This window comes from Crinia signifera, chromosome 5, assembly GCF_055691185.1.
Source record: "Crinia signifera chromosome 5, ASM5569118v1, whole genome shotgun sequence".
Taxonomy (NCBI): Eukaryota; Metazoa; Chordata; class Amphibia; order Anura; family Myobatrachidae; genus Crinia; species Crinia signifera.
In genome coordinates, this window is record NC_139221.1 from 259,837,451 (window position 1) to 259,861,413 (window position 23,963).

General features: G+C 41.5%; 1 protein-coding gene across 2 annotated transcripts in view; it reads left to right on the forward strand.

Annotated features, from left to right (window-relative positions):
• Positions 1–7,743: 7,743 nt before the first annotated feature.
• Positions 7,744–23,963, forward strand: part of MKX (mohawk homeobox) — a 106,188-nt gene continuing 89,968 nt past the window's right edge. For both annotated transcript variants that reach the window (XM_083186352.1, XM_083186353.1), the window contains exons 1-2: positions 7,744–7,938; positions 15,584–15,836. In XM_083186352.1, coding sequence (XP_083042478.1) covers positions 15,658–15,836 — 179 coding nt within the window. In that variant the 5' untranslated portion in view covers positions 7,744–7,938; positions 15,584–15,657. The remainder of the gene's footprint in view (positions 7,939–15,583; positions 15,837–23,963) is intronic.

The window sequence follows — 23,963 nt, forward strand, 5'->3', positions numbered from 1 at the left end:
CCCAATCTGACAATCAATCTGTAGATGAATGGATAGCTTTAGACAATCATTACACAAGGTCTGTCTAGAGGCAGAAAGGATTCAAGAGTTTACTTTATTTATTTATTTATTTATTTATTTATTTATTACCAGTTAAATTCAGTAGATGTAAAGGACTAAAATGGCAAATAAGGTTCTGGCTTTTCTACAGTCTTCAGCATTCCAATATTAGTGTTACCACTAACCATGTCTATGCATCACAATTTACAGTCATGGGAGTAAGGTGGTGAATGAGGAGGGCAAGAAATGAGAACACTCAAAGTTTTAAAACATGGCTCATATGTTACTCAATGTACAATCCTAGACATTCCTTCATAAAGAAATTAAAACTGGTCACCTACTGTTGCACTGTTGCTGTATTACTGTCCAATGCTACATGTGGGCAGTACGGACGGTGTAATGGTTAGCGTTACCGCCTCACAGCATTGAGGTCATGGGTTTGATTCCCACCATGGCTCTAACTGTGCGGACTTTGTATGTTCTCCCCGTACTTGTGTGGGTTTCCTCCGGGTACTCCGGTTTCCTCCCACTGTCCCAAATAATGTACTGGTAGGATAATTGGCTCCCAACAAATTAACCCTAGCATGTCTATATGTGCATGTGTATTTATGTGGTTGGGAATATAGATTGTAATCTCCACTGGGGCAAGGACTGATGTGACTGTTCAACTAGTCACTGTAAAGCGCTGCGGAATATGTGTGCGCTATATAAGAATATTAATAAATACTGTATATACACTATAGCATATAAATTGTTACTAAAAACTGGAATAAACTACACAACATTTCTACTTTTCACTATGTTAGTGTAATCAGGAAAATGGAAGACCTGCGAAAGATATCAAAGGGAAATGTAATACATTAACAAACCCTACCACCACAACCACCACTATTATTTTAATTTTTAAAGCCCATTGACATTAGTTACCATAGCAACATCACAATGTTTCCATAAAAAATAACCATTTAACCACCCACCCTTCTTAAAAGCTAATGTTTCATCTCTTGTATTAACTTGCTTATTTTATTTAGCAAGTTGATGTCTATGTCTACTCCAATAGTGCTGAGATGAGCCAGCCTGTTCCCAGACTGTCAGTGTACCTGTGTGAGATACAGGTGTACTGTACCTGACACTCACCTGCTGCAATATACAGTACACAGGGATCCTGGAAAGTACGTGGCAAACCAGTTATCTCCTAAGGCTTTACTGCAGGTGATTATTGCAGTATGAAAATAGGTACATGAAATGTTAATATAAACCATTTAGAATTCTGATCTCTGTTTGTTCTTAAATCAGTTCTGAAAAAAAAAAAAAAGAACAAGTGATTGATCTCAGGTCACATTCCAGAGTAATTAAGTAAATAGCAATCATATCTCCTGACGGCACAGATTAATCCTCACTGCCACACTGTACAATGTAGCCTTACTAGCCATTAATTGCTCTGCAAAATGACTACATTATATCTGTCTATGTTTGTTTAACTTTTTCCACTATTTTTCTTTAAAGCAAGCCCTAAAAGGAACCGGCAGCAGCGTCCCCTCCGTAAAGTATTATCTTAGAGCAGAACTGCAGGAACAGGATTCTTTTACATTTCAGCCTGGCTCTAATTAGAGAAAATGGGATTTTAGAGCAGGGCTGGAGTTAAGGGGAGGCTTGGAAAGACTTGCAGCATAGACTAGCAGCCCTCACTCCGCTCCTACAGGGATACCCCGATGCTTGCAGCTCCCGGGTACGTCTTGCTTTTTCCTATCTGCTCAATGTACCATCATTTTTATTTTTGTTTTTAATCTCTGCAAAAACAAAAAGTATTTTATTGACTCGATTGGTGGAGTTTTCGCCTGTTTTATATCTGTAATTACAGTTTTAATGCACACTTGTCCATCGCGACTTATGCGATATTGTCAGCTATTGACATTTAGCAATGTCGCGACAGGGACTGTTGCTATTATTGCATTTATTTCGTGTCGTCAGGGACTACTGTAGATCATGGAGAAATAATGTTTCACTCATCAGTATAGCTTAGAATAAATGATACCTAGTTTCATGGTTACCTGCATGTGGGAAGCGAAGTTTGTGTAGATAGATTATTGCTATTTATACCGATCACGAGCAGCGAGCGGGCGCAACTCCCGGCTGAGAGTGACGCCGTTTCCATATATCTGAGCGAAATGTATTATTCGTGGTTCTGGGACAATTCTATCTAGCAATGGTTGTTATCATCTAAGGGCCCCATTTATCATTCAATAAGAGCGTTATATTTGTGATCGATGTTTTTTTCTTCTCTTGATAAATTTGTGCTTTGTTGAATTCATTGGGTTAAACGAATACTTCTTACCGCCTGCCAGGTCTCCAACAATAAACGCTGAATAGGAACATGCCTATTATTGTTATCATTTTAGGATAATGGACTGCCTACTGCAATCTACACATAAGACACAATGATGAAAAAAAATTGTAAAAAAACGAAATAACGAGTTGAGCTAAAAATTGATTCGAGGAATGAAGAGGATGTTTCATGCAAATTCAGAAATTCGATTTTACGAAATAAATGAAGCGATCCCACATCTGCAGGTTTTCTTATGTCCTCTCATTTGAATACTAATTAATTCGAAATCTAACTGCATAAAATAACGTTCCATTTAATATTACCCACGGTGACCGCTGTTACACCCCAGCAATATATTTAGGAGGACAGTAATAAGCCAATTAATTTCTGAATAACATTTACTAAAGCGTTTTTTTGAACATACAGTCAGTGGATGATCAGTGAGAATATACACATTGCATATCTTCTATATCGCGATCCATCTATCAGCTGCATAGACTATATGGGTCTCTGTAGAAATATAGAAGTATAGCCTATACACTGTGCGACTATTATATGGTTCTATGTCCATCTCTATGCAAAGCAATAGTACTTTTATAAGTGCAATTTCACGAAATATGTTTGTGTGGATCACATACATGATATGTCCAATGTGTAACAGTATATGTATTTTGAAAAGAACAGCGTTTGCAGCTACAGTATACATTGTACAGTTAAGTAGTGATTTTACTTTGAATGTACTGAAGGTTCTCAGGTTCACTGAGAAAACAATGTACATGTCAGACTGGCTCAGCTCTGTGCACCTTTGCTTATGGGAATAAAATAGGGGAAAATAATTGTACAAGTACAAGGGATTGGTGTTCATGGGGATTAAGAATTGCTGATATCTGCTACAGGTGTAGTGCATCAGTAAGTATATATCGGTGCATCATCAGTGTAGTAACTGTATGTTAGGTAATGCAATTAGCAGGTAATTAGCAGGTAGTGAGTGACAGGTAGTGCAAACAGCAGGTAGTGAGTGAGTGACAGGTGGTGCAAACAGCAGGTAGTGTGTGACAGGTAATGCAATCAGCAGGTAGTGTGTGTGACAGGTAGTGCAATTGTTAGGTAGTGTGTTACAGGCAGTGCAAACAGAAGGTAGTGTATGATAGGTGGTACAATCAGCAGGTAGTGTGTGACAGGCAGTGCAAGCAGAAGGTAGTGTATGACAGGTGGGGTAATCAGCAGATAGTGTGTTACATTAGTGCAATCAGAAGGTAATGTGAGACAGGCAGTGCAATCAGAAGGCAGTGAATGACAGGCAGTTCAGTAACAAGGGAGATGATGATGCAGTAACAGGGCAACCAGTGTGGAACCATGCAGTAAGTGCATACGGAATGTGTGAGTGTAGTACATAATATATAATAATATAGCACATATGAGACAGGTACTGAAGTTCAGTAACATGATAATGATTGTGTGATGGTTAGGATAGAAAAAGGATGGTGACAGTGTTGTAGGAGGATAATGGTGGTGAGATATAAGGGCACTGTGGATGTGAAATGCAGTTACTGGAACAGTGACAGTGTGGTGAAATAATGAGTGGTTGAGAGCATTAGGGGTAAATTTACTAAGATGGAAGTTCTATTGTAGATGTACTGTTGCCCATAGCAACTAATCCGATTTTATCTATTATCTTTTAGAAGGTGCTAAAATTATGATTGGTTGCTATGGGCAACATCAAATCTACAATAGAACTCTAATCTTAGTAAATGTACCCCTTAGAGTAGTGAGAGTGGGATTGGTAGTGGAGTAATATGATGGTGATGTGGTACAAGGCTAATGAGACTTGGATTGTGTGGTAGGTAAGTAGTGCAGTATAGGTTGGTGACAGAAAATACATGAGTGGCTGACAGTGAAGACTTTAGGATGGTGAATATCTGAAATGTAGTGTAGTAGTTGGATGGTGACTTTGTATCCGATAATGAGTGGGTGAGGATTAAGAACAGCGAATGATAATAATGAGTATCTAACACCAGACTGCAGTCATGTATGACAGGTTGCAGGGTAGTGTGTATGTGAAAGTGTAGTAAGAGCACAGTGAGTGTGTGGCAGGTAGAGAAATTACAGGGCAGTGTGTATGTGAAAGTTCAGTAAAGGCACAGTGAGTGTGTGACAGGTAGAGCAATTACAGGGCAGTGTGTATGTGAAAGTATAGTAAGAGCACAGTGAGTGTGTGACAGGTAGTGCAATTACAGGGCAGTGTGTATGTGAAAGTGTAGTAAGAGCACAGTGAGTGTGTGACAGGTAGTGCAATTACAGGGCAGTTTGTATGTAAAAGTGTAGTAAGTGCACAGTGAGTGTGTGACAGGTAGTGCAATTACAGGGCAGTGTGTATGTGAAAGTGTAGTTAGAGCACAGTGAGTGTGTGACAGGTAGTGCAATTGCAGGGCAGTGTGTATGTGAAAGTGTAGTTAGAGCACAGTGAGTGTGTGACAGGTAGTGCAATTACAGGGCAGTGTGTATGTGAAAGTGTAGTTAGAGCACACTGAGTGTGTGACAGGTAGTGCAATTACAGGGCAGTGTGTATGTGAAAGTGTAGTAAGAGCATAGTGAGTGTGTGACAGGTAGTGCAATTACAGGACAGTGTGTATGTGCAAGTGTAGTAAGTGTGAGTGTGTGACAAGGGCAGTGAGTACTGCATGTGGAAAAACAAGATTTCATATTTCAATATGGGTGCATAGATAGTATAAATGTCCCCTTCATTTCTCAAAGATTTACTTAATGTACAAAAAAAAAGCAGGAATAACCATTGCGCCCAGGGGGCATGTGCCATCTCCCTGCCATGGTTCTTCCGGGGTGGTAGAAGTATATGAGGAGGGGCGGAGGATGAATGTGATCTGTAGGGGGCAGGGCCCACAGCCCCTCACGCAACAGACAATACCTATAGGGAGAGACTTTCTCTTGAGTGCACCTAAATGTCTTTGCCGCCCCTTTCTTCACAGCTTTACTGGGGGACCATTCTCCTCTTAGTAGATAATGGGCCGCTCCTATAAGCCTTGCCCCTGATACCCCTGTAGAGAGTCTGTGTCTGGGTGCTTCTGGGACCGGATATTGTTGAAAGCAATCAGATCGGGGGTAGCACAACAACTATCATGCCTCTGGGCACCTAGTATGAATTTACACCCCTGATAGTTATCATTAGTTTAAGACTTAGGGGCCCATTTATCATTGATTACATTTACAATGTGTTCTGGGCAGAATATTACCACCCAGGATCGCATTGTAAAATTGCGATCCTAACGGTGGGATATACAATTTTATGTATCATGTATCATGTATAATGTATCATCCCTGGCACTGCAGGGACAGGGCTCCGAAAGGCCTGTGAATGGATGGTACATAGTAGCATCCATTCGCAGCCTAGTGGGATCCATCCACATCATTTGATATGCCTGGATACTTGGGAGGAAGTGGGAGGGCAGCTGACATCCGGTGATGTCAGCTGGAGGCCCTCCACACCCGCGTCATTGGGACATTTGCATGAAGACTGCAAATGGCCCGGGATGCCACTCCATGCCCCCCACCAGCACACTTGGGTGCGTGCACCCAGCAAACACCTGTTCACCCTTTCCGCACGCACCTGGCATATGCAGAAATGACCCTGCGCATGCGCATACGCCCACCATCGGAGCCACTGCGAATATTCTGCTCTGTGCAAACGGACCAGAATAAGGTCCGGTGTGTGAAAGGTAGTGCAGATGGTGAGTGTGCGACAGGTAGTGAGTGTGCTACAGTGCAGTAGATGACAATAAGTGTGTAAGAGAATGATGAATGACAAGTAGTGATGTAAGAAAATTATAAGTGTGCAACAGTGCAGTACCAGGGCAATAAGAATGTGACAGGTAGGGCAGTAAGAGGACAGATGAGTGGGCAGCAGAGGACATTTATTGAGTGAAGGGTAGGGCAGTAAAAGGAGTAGTGAGTGCCAGTGCTGTAAGAGGAGGAGGGTGTTAGGGGAAGTACAGTAAGATGATGAGAAGTGTATGACAGGTAGTGCAGAATAGAAGATGAGGAGTGTGGAACAGGTTAGTACAGTAACAGGTGAGGAATGTGTGACAGGTAGTGCAGTAAGAGGATGAGGAATGTGTGACAGGTAGTGCAGTAAGAGCATATGGAGTGTGTGCAGGTAGTGCAGTAAGAGGATGAGTAGAGTGTGACAGGTAGTGCAGTAAGAGGATGAGGAGTGTGTGCAGGTAGTGCAGTAAAAGGATGATAAGTGTGTGACAGGTAGTGCAGTAAGAGGATGAGGAGTGTGTGCAGGTAGTGCAGTAAGAGGATGAGGAATGTGTGCAGGTAGTGCAGTAAGAGGATGAGGAATGTGTGCAGGTAGTGCAGTAAAAGAATGATAAGTGTGTGACAGGTAGTGCAGTAAGAGGACAGGGAGTGTGTGACAGGTAGTGCAGTAAGAGGATGAGGAGTGTGTGCAGGTAGTGCAGTAAGAGGATAAGGAATGTGTGCAGGTAGTGCAGTAAAAGAATGATAAGTGTGTGACAGGTAGTGCAGTAAGAGGATGAGTAGAGTGTGACAGGTAGTGCAGTAAGAGGACAGGGAGTGTGTCACAGGTAGTGCAGTAAGAGGATGAGGAGTGTGGGACAGATAAGTACAGAGGATGGGGAGTGTGTGACAGTGCAGTAAGAGCACTTTAGTGAGTGGCAGGGAGTGCAGTAACAGGATGAAGAGAGTGCATTCACAATACCAGGCAAAATAAATTGGTGCCGTGTACTTGAACAACAGAAACGTTATATTACTACTACAGTTTGGTGTCAAGAGTTATTTTTAGCCTATATTAGTAAATAAAACATCTACACTGTTGCACTACACTGAGCAATGTTTCTATTTATCGGATCTCATTCTACTACAATGTTGCTAAGTTTATACATGTATCCTCTATGTTCTGTGCATGTCTCACAGTCAGCAGGGATGGCTCATCATAAACCACTTCATGTTTCCCATTGTAACCCAATTTATGTGCTAGCAATCCTCGTGGCAGTGTAGATACCTTGTACTGACCGCCGAACAAGCAGCCCCCCGCTGTAGTCCTCTGTGCTGCTGTGAAGGTAGCAGGGGCTGTACCTGTGATGTGTGCCCAGAAGCAGCGAGGTATGCTGTGTGTGAGTAACATTACACAGCCCTCCTTACAAGCAGCCCACACGCCTCCCTCCTGCCTGCCCCGGAACCTGCATTCTCGGAGCTCACGATGTTCGCAGGCTGCTCTTCCCAACTGGGAAACATGAGGCGCTTGATGTATGCGCATTGCGGGGCCCGCAGCCCCTGGCTCAGTAAATAGAAGAGAGGAGAGGCTGCCGCGGTTCGTGTGGTTAGTGCTGGGGGACAGACAGCGGAGGAAACATGTGCTGCTGACACCGGGGATGGGAATAGGAGGACGGCCGGGATTACTGTGCTGCTTCCCCGCTTCTACCTGGACTGGAGAGAGACCTTCGGGACTACGGGTGTCTGCTGACCCGCAGAGCTGACACTCAGATCACCGGGAGCCATTCCTGTAGCAGGGGAGCCAGAATATATCTACCCAGGTGTGACATGTATTATATAAAGCATGCCTGACTTCTGTAGTAACCTTTATTTACTAACCACTTCCATGTGCTCTATGCCAGCTACTAATGCCAGCCACACACCGGTGGGAGATCTGCCCCAGCACAGCTCGGATTCACTGCGGAAACACCATTAATCTTACAGTGATTTATTCTGGTTCATCCACTGTCCCACAGAAGCACGACTGCGGCTCTCTGCATAGTGACAGGGGGAAACAAGTGGCAAAGTGTACACAGGATCCCTGACTGACGGAGGTGCGGGGTCTCTGGTCCCTATAGATCCCTGACTGACAGAGGTGCGGGGTCTCTGGTCCCTATATATCTCTGACTGACAGAGGTGCGGGGTCTCTGTGGTCCCTATAGATCACTGACTGACAGATGTGCGGGATCTATGTGGTCCTTATAGATCACTGACTGACAAGAGGTGCGGGGTCTCTGGTCCCTATAGATCCCTGACTGACAGATGTGCGGGATCTCTGTGGTCCCTATAGATCACTGACTGACAGATGTGCGGGATCTCTGTGGTCCCCATAGATCCCTGACTGACAGATGTGCGGGATCTCTGTGGTCCTTATAGATCACTGACTGACAAGAGGTGCGGGGTCTCTGGTCCCTATAGATCTGAATTTAAGAGGAGCGGGTTCTCTGGCCCCTATAGATCCCTGATTGTCAGATATGCGGGATGTGTGGCCCCTATAGATCCCTGACTGACAGAGGTGCGGTATATCTGGTCCCTATAGATCCCTGCTTGTCAGATATGCGGGGTCTGTGGCCCCTATAGATCCCTGACTAACAGAGGTGCGGGCTATCTGGTTCCTTTAGATCCCTGAATGTCAGCCATGCGGGGTATGTGGCCCCTATAGATCCCTGATTGACAGAGGTGCGGGATCCTCTGGTCCCTGTAAATCCCATCCCTGAATGTCAGCCATGCGGGGTATGTGGCCCCTATAGAACCCTGGTGCGGGGTCTCTGGTCCTTATAGATCTCTGAATGTCAGATGTGCGGGCTGTCTGGTCCTTATAGATTCCTTAGAGGTTAGAGGTGCGGGGTTTCTGGCCCGTATAGATCGCTGGCTGACAGAGGTGCGGGGTCTGTACTTGGAAGTATGCAAAAAAATTGTACTGTGATATATACTGTACTTGTGTACTTGCATTATCTGTACGGGATATATACAGACGTGATCTGTATTACTGGGACGTTCTGTATACAAGTGATATATATATATTTATGGGATATATATAAAATATGCACCGCTATGGGTTCTAGTTTGGATGGTGAATGCGAATGAATGTGCTGCCTGGATAACATTCCTCCCAATGATGAGTATGCGCCATCTGATGGGACCTCCCGCTAGTCACCCGTCCCTCCCGCCGCCTTCGTGGAACTAAAAGTCCAATCAAACCGCCGTGTATCGCTGTCACAGTAGGTGCGGTGTACAGATATCCTAGATAGAGTGCAGTGTGAGTTGTGCAGAGTGCAGTACACCCGCACACTGTGGACTGCTGTACTGTACACTCTATAAATAGCAGTACTGTAGGAAGCGCATTATATACAAGCCATGTGCAGATTCCTGTAGTATACGGTGGTAGCATTATCATAGTCTACCTGTGAAGGAGTCCCGGCCAGTCAGTGTAGTACACCCGGACGCTGGGGGCTGCTGTACTGTACACTATAAATAACAGGCACGCATTGCAGTACAGTAGTCAGTAGGAAGCACGTACAGATTCCTGTAGTACAGTATATGGTGGCATAGTGTGGGGAAACAGGGTAGCCCCGGCCAGTCAGTGTAGTACACCCGGACACTGGGGGCTGCTGTACTGTACACTATAAATAACAGGCACGCATTGCAGTACAGTAGCCAGTAGGAAGCATGTACAGATTCCTGTAGTATACGGTGGCACAGTCTGGGGAAGGCAGACAGCTGCTCATATGTTATGTAGTACAGACAAATAACGTCTGAATTACATCCCTGCAAATATTTATAGTGGCCACCCTTTCATGTTGCTCCACTTCAATCTAAACACAGTAAAACCGCACTGAGATCCGGAGGGTGACGCTGCAGCAGGTTGTTGATGGTAGTGGATGAAGGAAGGTCACTGTAATATATCACCAATTCTTCTTACACTGGGAACACTGTTATGCGCTTCCCAGGCGGTGGGATGATCAAAGGCAGCGCAGGCTCATCTGGAGGGAAGGAGGCCATAGTTCCATCACAGACTGGGCTGCCCTGATGGAAGGGACTGCAGGACAGGGCAGAGGGTGACTACAGGGCAGCCATCAGCACATGAGAGGGCAGGGAATGGTGTAACTACATAGTATATACAGATACAGGAGTCAGACATACTTATTATTTTACTAAACCTGTCCACACTCATATACATAGACTCTCTCTCTCTCTCTCTCTCTCTCTCTCTCTCTCTCTCTCTCTCTCTCTCTCTCTTTCTCTCTCTCTTTCTCTCTCCCCATTAAAATGTTATCCATCATCACTGCAATTGAATGTCAAATGGATAACTGGTTCCTTTAATTTCCTACTAAGATATCTTCACTGCATACGTCACTTTATATTCTGTAATTGTATGAGATCTAATATATAATAAAAGCACAATAGAGATCTAATTTATGTTATATGCACAATAGAGATCTAATATACCCTATACAGCACATTAGAGATCTGATATACCCTATATGCACAATAGAGATCTGATATACCCTATACAGCACATTAGAGATCTGATATACCCTATATGCACAATAGCGATCTGATGCACTGCATATGCACAATAGAGATCTGATATACCCTATATGCACAATAGAGATCTGATATATCTAATATGTACAACAGAGATCTGATATACCCTATATGCACAATAGAGATCTGATATACCTTATATGTACAACAGAGATCTGATATACCCTATATGCACAATAGAGATCTGATATACCTTATATGTACAACAGAGATCTGTTAGACCCTATATGCACAATAGCGATCTGATGCACTGTATATGCACAATAGAGATCTCATATACCTTATATGCACAATAGAGATCTGATATACTTTATATGCACAATAGAGATCTGATATACCTTATATGTACAACAGAGATCTGATATACCCTATATGCACAATAGAGATCTGATATATCTTATATGTACAACAGAGATCTGATATACCCTATATGCACAATAGAGATCTGATATACCTTATATGTACAACAGAGATGTGATAGACACTATATGCACAATAGCGATCTGATGCACTGTATATGCACAATAGAGATCTGATATACCCTATATGCACAATAGAGATCTGATATACCCTATATGCACAATTGCGATCTGATATACCCTATATGCACAATAGAGATCTGATATACCCTATATGCACAATAGAGATCTGATATACCCTATATGCACAATAGAGATGAGAACATTTTGAAAAATATTTTGTGTAATATTTACCTTTGCAACATTTATTGTTGATTTTATTTTTTCTTTATACAATGCAACCTGGCCCAGTATTCCAATTTCCTACCATTAGTCTAATTAGTCTAATATAGACCAGCAAGCAAGCCATCAGTACGTTTTAATAGAAGCCAATACAAATCTCTAATTTACTAATAGTATGTTTGAAAATTGACTCAAAAAACTAAAACCAACTAATAAGAAGCAGGTCTCTTCTAAAATGTGCAATTGGCTGACACCTCATGCAGGGGTGCCACGACATCACAGTCCAGGACAAAATAAAATGATTCATAGTAAATGTGATAGACAAGCACAAGCCAGCCCTTCACCACTTATCTTAGCCTAATGATGACAGGTGGGCAAAACTTTTTCACAATGACTCTAGGGGGCTGTGAACATTTGGGGTCCGCTGTTCTCTATACAATATTTTAAAATATATACTTTTTTTTTTTTTTTGCAAGTAGTACATTCATTCGTGGAATTGAATAGTGTGGTGTTTTGTTGCTTAACCCTTTGAGTGCCAACATTGCTGTGAGAGATTCTCAAAAATATCTGCTGAAAATGCCAGCGTCGCTCACAGCGACTGTTCTTCTAGTGTAAATAATACAAATACAGCCGTCAGTTAATTGAAGTTTTTAGCGTATATTTTTGAGAATCTCTCACAGCAATGTTGGCACTTAAAGGGTTAAGTTATGATACATGTGCTCTACAGCAATTTATCATAATATATATATATATATATATGATCAGAATCTGCTTTCTCAGATATAATTTCATGAAAAATGTAACCTATAATTAATGTATCATAAAGAGAATGCTTATTAGCGCTACAGTTAAGCTAGACAATTCATCATTCACAGTAATAAAGCTATTGTTTAATCTGTGCTGATAATAATTGACTGTGGTACATAGCTATCTAAAAATATGTAAATGTATCTTAAATCTCAAGCCCTGTACACATGCATCGATTTTTCCCAATTTTCGATTCCATTTTGCTTATAGAAGCAAAATCGAATCGAATCCTAAACAAAATCGAATGGTTTTTGTGCCATTTGCATTTGATTCGATGCGCGCTCTCGTTTTCACAAAATCGAACAGAAAAATCTACTGTGCAGCCAAGGAAATATCGAATTTGATCTAGTAAATCGAATGTGTACAATGTACCATGAATGTATATCGAATTCAATATCTAATGCAAAAGTACAGATCTAATGCCAAATCGAATGGGAAGATCTAATCCCAGATCTCATAGAAAATCTAATCTAACATCGAATCAAAAGCAAATCGATGTGTGTGTGTGTTCAGGGCTTTAGTACAGTCACTCCATTTTCCTCCCGATAGAGTCAAAGCAGATCTAATTTCTAGGAGTATATGCTGTGTATGTCACATGTATATAACTACTGACCCACATAAAAACATTGCTAACAAATGCGTTTGTTTGTAAATATTTCATATACTGCTGCAGTTATTCATCATAATTTGATGCTCTAATAACATACATAATCCTTTAATTACCCCCCCCCATATGTTAATCGAACATTGAACTTCCTTTTTCTAAGTTTTATAAACCATAAGTATTTACTGTAACACAAATAAAAAAATAACAATATATTTCACTATTGATTTGTACATATACAGGACAGCATCTTTTAGTTTTTTCAAATGAGCAATTATTTCGACATACAAAGTACGCGTATTGTACACTCATTACACAGAGAGATCTAGAAACATTTTCCACATGTATAACATTTAAATGTATGACACCATAACAAGTGTAACACATGGTGAGTAGCATACTGTTCCGCAAAGCTTGCAATCTAACACCATCTTATATGTTTACAATAGATTCTGTGTAGCTTAATTGAATTTAGCACTGTTGGAGACACTGTTTATTATTAATATTCCTTATTACACAATATTTGTGAATATTTGTCTTGACATTAGGATATATAAATGATCTTAATTATTTTTTTGACAATTACTCTAGCAGTCCGGGGTTTATAGTCTTCCTTCTGGCTTCCAGGCCTGAACAAAAACAAAACAACATATGAATGAATGTTTAATAAAGTTCTTAAATTTGACCTTTCCGTAATTGCAATACTTTTCAGTACAACTGATCAAACATGTCTGCGGTTAATTACAGGGAATTAGATGCTTGGGGCATAGGCAACGGATAAACTGTGCACATCTTTTTAATTTGATTAAGAAGTGAACTCAACAATTTCAGGTTCTGGCAAATTGTTATGGGAGGGAGAAATTGGGTCGAGGCAAATTGAGCGGAACAAATTCTAGCATTGTCTTCATCCATTTATCTTACACTGTCCACATCTTTATTTTACTCTGTGGTACTATGTGTCCTCTCCCTCCCACATTACAGTAATTGGAAGAAGGGCTGTGATATAAATAGCGCATTCCTAAACATGGATGGTTGCATTTTACTAGTTTTTCCATAGCAACGCCTTCCATTTACGCATGGACCCAATTTATGAAATAACCAGACAAATCTCTTCAAATCCTAAATTACACCAGACAAGCTAAACTGCTTTCCTTTTCACGAACTTATCGTTTATAATTACCATTCACTCTCTTGAGTCTTCCCTTGTCTAATAAAAGGAATCATGTTCCCCTGTCAACAGTCTTATTTTGACGGATGTACGGTAGACAAAGGCCCTTATTCTGATCGGTGCGGCCGGAGCCGATTATGCGGCCAGGACCGTGCGTGCGAAACCCCGCCTTCCATACGGATCGCCAACTCCGTCCGTATGCGGTAAGAAGCTGTCCGAACGGACCGCACGTGTATTTTTCACGGAATACGCCTTCTCCATCTAAGGGAACCTCCCCCATCATTCGATGGTCGCAGACCATCGCATGCAGGACAGAGTGCTCCACCAGCATCCGCAACCTCAGACCACACGGACATTTTTCCGTGCAAAAGCAGAGATCTGGGCGGGCAGCTGACATCCGGCGATGTCATATGTCCGCCCCCTACACGTGCGTCACGGCCGCATTACCATACGTACGCCCAGCGTTTTCATGGGAACTCCCATGAAACGCGGGGCGTATGCATATGGTAATGAGCCCAAATAGCCCTTCACGCCCCTCTCCACCCCCTGTTCGGAGTGTTCACATATCATGCGGAATTTGGCCGTACGCCCCGCTCGCACATGCACAGAGACGCCTCTGCACATGCGCAGACACAAAACAACGGCGGGCCGAACGCACGCGGATATATCCGCACCGATCAGAATAAGGGCCAGAGTGAGAAGAGATTCTGATTGTAGTGCGTCACATTTCATCAGTGTTCTCCCCTGTAATATCGAGGCAATGACAATGGACTGTATATTATGCTGTTGCATTTTCAAAATATAGTATTCCACCAGTCTGCCCCCAGCAGGAACAATGTGGGCTCCAGTATATCATCCTGCTTTGAGGCAAATACACCGCTGTCTATGAAGTGACATGCAGCATAATAGATTTAAAGACATAAGGGGTCCTTGGTCGCTCATCACATTATATTTATAGGTCTTGTTAAAGCGCATTATGATATCACAGTAGCAGGACAATATGTTTCTGCTCATCAATGCCCCTTTAGGACATAAGTGCTGGAAAATACATTGGTAGGATTCAGATCTATCAACCTGGCTTCAACCCAGGTCTCATGCTGAGATCCCTCTTCACACTACACCAAAAACCTGGGAAATTCCCAGGTCACACTGACCCCAGGACTCACGGTGTTCCAGTATAAACCATCATGTGTATAATCATGGTCTGCTTTTAACCACTGTACGTGATCTGTGATATCTCCATCCTCCATTGTCTCTCCACCTTCCATCCCATTCCACACTATCACAAGTGGCACGTAAATTCTATTTGCCAACAGCTTTTTGTTATAGGTGGCTTATAGTAGCCATATGCTCATTACCCACCTTCAGCTACATTGTGTATTAATCCTCCCTCAAACTTCTTAGATTTTAAGATAATTTTGTGCAGGGCTCTTGGCACCTTCTGCTTCGTGTATGGAACAGTATTTTGTGTAAAGGATAATGATAATAATACACACGCACACATATATACTGTATATATATATATATATAGAGAGAGAGATACATACCGTATTTATATGCAACTGAGCAGTGACCTTAAGTCTTCTTCTTTTCCATAGGAACTGATTCTCCTGCACTGCAGAACTCCATATTATCTTCAGGAATCAAGAACGTCATTTCCAGTCCTTTTACCATGAACACCATTATGTTCAATAAGATCAGCGGTCAGGTCCTGTTTGAGGAGGCCACAAGTGATCGTGAAAGGGGAGTTCGGCCATACGTAGTGGCAATGGAAAGCCCCAATCCTGACCTAGGTCTACAAGATAGTGTTTCAATGAAGGACAATGCCAGTCTTAGCCACCGGCGCCCTGGGTAAGAGCTTTTGCATAGTGCCACATCAAAGTGAGTGTTGGTCTGTTCCCCACATGGATGCTTAAGTTACATAACATAAATACACAAATAAACCTTATTTTCATTGAGTGATGTATTGCCTAGGAAAATTAGGTCAGGCGATTCAGCTAGAACTGGTTTGGTGTCACTCTGAATGTGCCCCTGGATTATTTGGTGTGCCACTGTCTGCACTGGGTATGACTCACTGTAATGTGGTGGTCAAGCCGAGTGCAGGACAATGTAGAGAAGACATTCTTTTCTTCTGTAACTAATACTGACACAGGTCGTGCAGTCAACATTGACCAGCCATGATATCCAGCAGAAAGATTTAATGAAATCTCTTATTTTTTTTACATAGAAACAATAAATGCTACAGCTAGTAGTGACATTATATTATATTATATTGTCAATAACCATTTAATTGGGACAGATTCCAGCCACGACAGTGCTGTCTAGTACTGCTATTCAACAGCAGCGTGATAGTCTCATATACGACATTACTTATATTACTAAAACCTTACAACAGACAGAACAGCGCTGTGGATTCAACAATAGATTAATATATGACAATGTAGACATTTAAATAAGAATATTGATAAAAGTGATACTTATGTAACCTACAATAATCAACATAGAATCATCAAATATAAAAACATAGAGGATGTGTTATCCTCTTATGAACCAGTCTAATGAAATAAGACGGTTCCTATCTCCAATAGCTGGATGGAGGGGTTATGATTTATGAAGTCACAGTCCATAGGATTCAATAATGGAGCATCCAGTTGGTATGAGTGACTCAAAAGACCATGGATTATATGCGGTAGGACCCAGCGGTTGTGGCCCTGCTGCATACTGTATGTGTGGGCGGCCGCATAGGAGATTGTGTACAATCTCCTTCCAGCCAAGCTGAATGGGACCCTTTAAAATGCTATGTGTAGCTCCGGCCTGAGACATTAGGATGCACTGGTGCACACTAAGCAGTACTGCTTGCATAAATGGGCACATGCTGCTTCTCTAATAGTACAGGCCACACTGCTCACACTATAATGATGCTATTCCATGAATCGTAGTCTGTTGTCTCTGATATTCTGTACCCACACACACCTGGGGGTAAGTTTACTCAAACTCTATTTTGAATTTTAGTAGATTTTGAAGGGATACGGTCGCTAGGTCTACAAGCATTAGGTTGACACAACTAGGTGGACATGCATGAAGGTCGGCATGACTGAATGTTGACATGGGGTTAAGTTGACAGGATCATTCGGTCGACAAAAGCATTATGTCAATATGGGGAAGGTCTACATGGGGTTTTTCACTTTTTTTTTTAACCGTTATGTGGTATTTCATGCCCTACCATCCACTAGGGTGTGGTGGGAGAATAATAGATAGAAAAGATAGTGTGCCGAGCGTTTTTCGTGTCCATGTCAACTGTGTCGACATTCTGGAAAAAAGTGAAAACCCCAATGTCGACAGTTTGACTGTCGACCTTCCCCATGTTGACCTAATGCTCGTGTCGACCTAATGACCCTGTTGACCTAACCCCATGTCGACACCCAGTCATGTCGACCTTCATGCATGTCCACCTCTTGGTGTCGACCTAGCTGCTGTCTATCCAATGATCCATACCCGATTTTAAAATTTTCCAATTTACTAAAGTCAAAACTGGCTTTAGTCTAATATAGACCATTAAGCTAGTCATCAGTACTTTTTACTAGAAGCCTACACAAATCTCCAATTTACTAATAGTATGTTTGAAAATTGACTCAAAAAACTAAAACCAATGTGAAACCTCATTGTGATGTCTATTCAAGGCTCAGCTTCTGCAATACTTCTAAATGTGCATGTGATATGTTTTGGCCAATAGGAGAGCAGTATGAGATTGAATTAGGTTTAAAGTAAATTTTTAGTTGACTTTCAGTCGGTTTAAAGTTTCGGTACTTATGTATTATCTGAGCTCCCATGTTAAATGCACCCCATTTTTTCATACCCCTACCATCCAACTACGCATGGAGTTGATTTTATATAGTGTGGCGAGCGCAGCGAGCCACCGTGCCCAAAGCGTGGCGAGCGGACGTGGTCTCATAAGAAAAACGGGAGCCCAGATATTACATAAGTACCAAAGTTTCTAAAGTCTTTCTAGGCAAACACTAAAAGTTCTTTAGACAGTGGAAATCAAAGTGCCCCAAAAAAGGTAAAGCTGGGTACACATTGGAGTGCTGTGTACCTAGTCAATACGTCGGCCTGGTGAGATGACATACTGAAACCTACACATTGAGCGATGTTAATGTAAGACAGAATGAATACTGTTCCATTATTCATTAGCCTTTATAGCTGCGCTAGTAATATTGGCCTAATTCACACTGGATCACAAAGCACATATTTTCTCTAATGGACAAAACCATGCTTCACTGCAGGTGGGGCAGATGATTCACTGCAGGTGGGGCAGATGCTCAAACAAGCATGAGCAGGGTCATAAAGCAACAAAAATATTGATACGCATTGAAGTTGCAGAGTAGTGCAGTTTGAAAGACAGGAAGATAGATTTGAGGGGCAGAATCTTGACACTGTCTGGGTGGCTCAAACATAACTTGTGCAGAGAGAGTTATACCACTTTCACATCGCCGACACGTTTTAAAAACCGGTATTTTAAAACGGTAATTAAAACGGGTCAGAGCCTTAAGAGCCTTAAGATTACCGTTTTAAATACCGGTTTATACCCCTTTCACATCACACTTTTAAAACGGTAAATTGCCGTTTTTTTTCCCTTTTTAAAACGTTTAAGCCTTCACTGTGAATGCATAGCATTGTACACATTCACATTGCACAAAAAACGGCAAGGAACCGTGTAGGACTCTGCTTTTTACACGGTTCGAAATGCCAGTTAACTTTAAACGGTAAATCGGCTGTGGTGCATTCACAGTGCAGGCTTAAACGTTTTAAAAAGGGAAAAAAACGGCAATTTACCGTTTTAAAAGTGCGATGTGAAAGGGGTATTAGATTTGAAGGAGTTGTTTTTGTTGCTATGCAGGATGATACAGGCTGCTTTATTTTTACACTGCAATATAGATATCAGTTTGAACACACCCCACCCAAATCTAACTCTCTCTGCACAAGTTATGTTTGAGCCACCCAGACAGTGCCATGATTCTGCCCCAAATATCTATCTTCCTGTATTTCAAACTGCACTACTCTGCAACTTAAATGCGTATCAATATTTTTGTTGCTTTATGACCCTGCTCATGCTTGTTTGATAATAGTTAGATTTGTGTGAATTCTCTGGTTAATGATCCATTTGGAATAAGGCCATATATACAATGTTTGTTGTGATTGCAATAGCATCCAATTTATCATACAGGGTGACTATGTACCCAGCTTAACTTTATGTCTGGAACAAACCAGGTAGAGTGCCAATCAGAAGCAGCTCCTAACTGGGTGTAGAATGGGGGCTGCTGCTTGCTGTGCTGTCAGATCCTTTCTGCCTTGTCCCAGACACCCGCTGTGCCTCACCATCTGTACAATATACAGTAGTTCACATATGTTGGCCCAGTGCATGCGCAGTCACAGCAATGGTACTGCACATATGCAAGATCCTAACTTCTATGGGCTGCAGCCGCAAGAAGTTGGCTAGGGCTGCACAAAAGACACGGAGCGCATTCCTACAGGAAGACCAGCTCTCTGCTTATTGCAGCCCAGACTGTCAGTCCGGGAGGGAGGAAACACCTCCCAATGGGGCTGCCTGTAGTGTTTGTGGCTTGCAGGTAGGTCTTCATTGTCATTGCCAGTCACAGTGAGCCAATGCAGTCTCATGGACTGCATCTGGCTCGCAGGCACTGAGCGGGTTGCAAATTTGGTCATTTTCTGTACATCTTAGGAATTACATTCATAAATTGTTGTTGTTTTTACACATTTTGAAATTCTTTGTTTTAGTCCATGTCTTTAAGTAAAGCTAAAGAGTCATACATAAAAGTTAAGGTGAATATTGTGGACGGAAATATATACTATAGAGAGCAGATACAGTTTGTGACGATTAATAATGTTTGGCAGTGGATCTGCATTAGAGCTTCTTACAGGGGATATTATTGGTAGATTTTGAGTTGCATTTCTGCTATGGAACCGCAAGTCCCAGCATACCCTGCCAGCCAAAGGACTTGCAGTTCCACTTCCTTAGCAGTATGGGAGTCTTGGACTAAACTGATAGCGGGGACAACAGTGAGGTCAACTCTTCTAAGGGTTGGGAATGAATAAAAATATATTTTTCCTATAGTGCAACACTCTCATTGCTATTAAATACCACATCTTAATACGTTACATTAGAACTGACACATTGGGAATGTGCACTCGGTTTCTTTACGGTTTTCTAAAGAGTGAATTTCTCACACTATGGGCCAGATGTACTAAGTTTTGAAAGTGATAAAATGTGAAGAGTGACAAAGCACCAGCCAATCAGCTCCTCACTGCAATTTCACAGGCTGTAGGGGTTATTCTGATTCACTCCGAAAGGCACAATCACTCTCTAATGGTCAAAACCATGTGCACTGCAGGTGGGGCTGATGTAACATGTCTCTCTCTGCACATGTTACATCAGCCTCACCTGCAGTGCATATGGTTTTTTCCATTAGAGAGTGATTGTGCCTTTCCAAGTGAACCAGAATAACCCCCTGTGTTTGAAAAATCACAGGTAGGAGCTGATGGGTTGGTGGTTTATCACGCTCCATTTTATCACTTTTAAGGGCTTAGTACATTTCACCCTAACACACAAGATGCATGGTTTCTAACATTGACTGCTGATATCTTTATGCAGTATGTAATACTGTGAAATATGTTATATATACATTCTAGAGAATTCATATACAGGTACGGTATCCCGTATCCGTACATCCTGTATCTGAATTATTCAAAAAAACGTGTTTTTTTGGAACAATTCGAAAAAAAAATTGTCCCCCCCTAACCCTTTTTTTATACTTGCCAAGTCCCCTGGCGTCCACAGCAGGCCTTCAGCATCCTCTCCGGCGTCTCCAGCGGTCCCAGGAGTGCATTGCGCGCGTGCGCGCCGGTGCCGTCACCGGCGCGCCTGGGAACTCACGCAATGCACTCCTGGGACTGCTGGAGATGGTGCTTAAGGCCTGCCGTGGACTCCGGGGGACAACATGGGAGCCGAGGGACCATCGGGGCACCACCAGGGGACAGGTAAGTATGCCTAAAAAAAATTATTCCAAAAACCGGAAAAATCCCTTATCCGTAATGCTCGTGGTCCCAAGCATTTCGGATAAGGGATACTCAACCTGTACTGTAGAATGCATGAAATCATTATATTCCACTAGATTTTCCATGATATATGTTAGTCTATTAGTCTGGCGGAGCAGGATACACTGATAGTAGCTTCAATGCCATTCGAGGCAGAATAATTTTGATTAACTACTGAACTGAGAATGCACCGTGGTGAAATATGAATCAGTCGTAAAATCCGTGTAATCTATATATCTTTGTTGAAAAGTTGTGTTCGTGGCTTTGCAATTGCTGTCGATGGGAGAAATAGATCAAATAATACAAAGCATTTTTTAGTGTCTGCTCACAAAGTGGAATTTCCAGTCAGTGCTCTGAGGAAGTGATTTATTAGCATTAGGGTATAATAGATGAATAGATTCTATGCTGTAGACTTATCAGTCATACGACAGAAGCTTTTCCTTTCATTCATCAAAAACACATTGAAATGTATTTTAGAGAGTATGGAGGAAAGGGATATGTGCTGTTTGTTAAGCTATACTAAAAAATAGTAGCAAATCTGTATTTATAATATAAATACTATATATATATATATATATATATATATATATATATATATAGATAGATAGATAGATAGATATCTATATATATATATATATATAGATCTATATATATATATATATATATATATATATACAGATATGTACATATATAGATCCACTCAGACAGAGGCATAATTCTAAAAAGTCCATGAGGAAACACATATGGGCGTGGCCTAACTGGCGCAATTGGAGCAGGAGTGTGAGCTGAGACACGGGCGGTGCCGGGAATCGCTGTTTGAGTGTGTATGCCGGGCAGAGCCGTGAGTTCAATGTACCCTCTCTGTTCATGCATTGCCAGTGTGGATGTGTTTTATACCAAGTGGGTTTTAATCCACCACTGAGGAAATTTATGGTACGCATTTCGTACATCCTCATGTGGTTTATTTAATAAATTTTACTGAAAGATACTGCACTATTGGGCGCCCCGTGGTTTATGTTTTTGTAGAGTGTGTTGGAGACCTCGGGGGAATCGGGGTATCAACAAGGGAGCTGCGGTCAACTCGGACAAGAGCCCGGAAAAAATAAGTGACTATTTTAAGAGGACATCAGAGACTCTTAGCTAATTCAGAGCAGGTGTCAGCGCACCTATTCCAAATTGAATATTGAGATATATATATATATATATATATATAGATATGTACATATATAGATCTATATATGTGTATATATATATATATATATATAGAGAGATAGAGAGAGAAAGAGAAAGATTGACAAGATAATAAAAACAAATACTAAAATTTATAAAAATTGTCAAAAAGGGGGGGCACAATGCACCCATTTTTCTAATTCTTACCCTCTGGCATCCAGTAGATTCGCGCATGTGCAGTCTGACCGCTCTAGTGCACCATACTGCTTTTGTCACTGCCCCTGGCAGAGAGGTGGTAGCACGGCTGGAGGAGGCTGCACATGGGCCTCCTCCTCTCTGAAAACCCCCTTGAGTGGTTCCTAAACTGTGTGCCGTGGCACCTGTGGGGATGCTCTTAGTTGGTGGTCCGAAATCTATTCAAATTATTTATGGTCAATTAAATGCACAAAACCAGTGCTGGTGGCTGCGGGTCATAAATAATGTGGACAAACAGAAGCAAATCCTTTAATACATAACTGAACTGAAGGATAACATAAGCACAGTTTAATTTAGTATCTTTTATTTTTTTCAGAATTTCTCAATAAGAAACTTTTGGCCTAGAATGGGGTACCATGAATTACCGTGAAAAAAAAATGTTTATACTCCATGGTACCATGATTCAGAAACATTAGGGAACCGCTGCTGTAGACTATCAAAATTATTTGTACGTGCATTATTTGCACTTTAAACATTGTTCTACCAGTAAGTTGAATATAACTATCTGTGAGAGATACGCAAAATATCTGCTAAAAATGCTAGCGTTGCTCACATTTGTTATATAAATTCAAATAAAAAATGTTGTGTAAAAAAATGATATTTCCTATATAAGATAAACATTACATATCATTACGATAAATAACAATGTTTGCTTGGCAATTTTCACACCTTTTTTGACAAATTCCCTTGGCACTCAAAGGGTTAAATTTGAATAAGCCAATTGTATTATGAATATATTCCCTTCTGTTTGCTGCCTCACAAAACTTACTGCCTAATTTTTGTGGACTGAATATTTAAAATAAGTAATTGTTGTAGTTTATGTATTAGACCTGCTCGCATGCGTCTGTTTTGATTTCTGCTATGGTTTGTATTAATTGCTGTCTGTATTCAAAATCACGTTCTCTATTGGTTACAAATGTGAGATAATTTGCATGGACAAGAACACCTTGGGTGGTGACGCCAAACAGAAATCAGAATCGGGAATGAGCAATAGCATGTAACATAAACCATCATTAGAGCATTTAAAGCTCTCATCGCTAATAGATAAAATGATATTCATACTTACAACCTGTTAATGTGTTTAACAGGGGATAGATTTGATAAATAACTGTGTAATTGCTCGTCAACCAGCTTTCATTAGTGGCTGGTTTTTCCAGAGTTTCTCCTCAGATGTTCTCAGAAATTCGAAAAATTTACGATGATGTTTAATGAGGTTGGTCTTGAACACACTTAGCAGGGCTGAAGTTGACTTGCAGTGACATCTACTGGAATCCCATTTGCAGCCTGTTGCGTTTTATTACTCATGTCTGGGCATTTGTAGCTGTATTTGGTTCTCAGCCAGAATTTCAAAAGATGCTTTCGAACGTCAGCTGCCAAGGAAAAGTTTATGTCAGTAACAAATTCCAGGTAGTGAAAGTGGTTTAAAGAGTCTGTTATTGG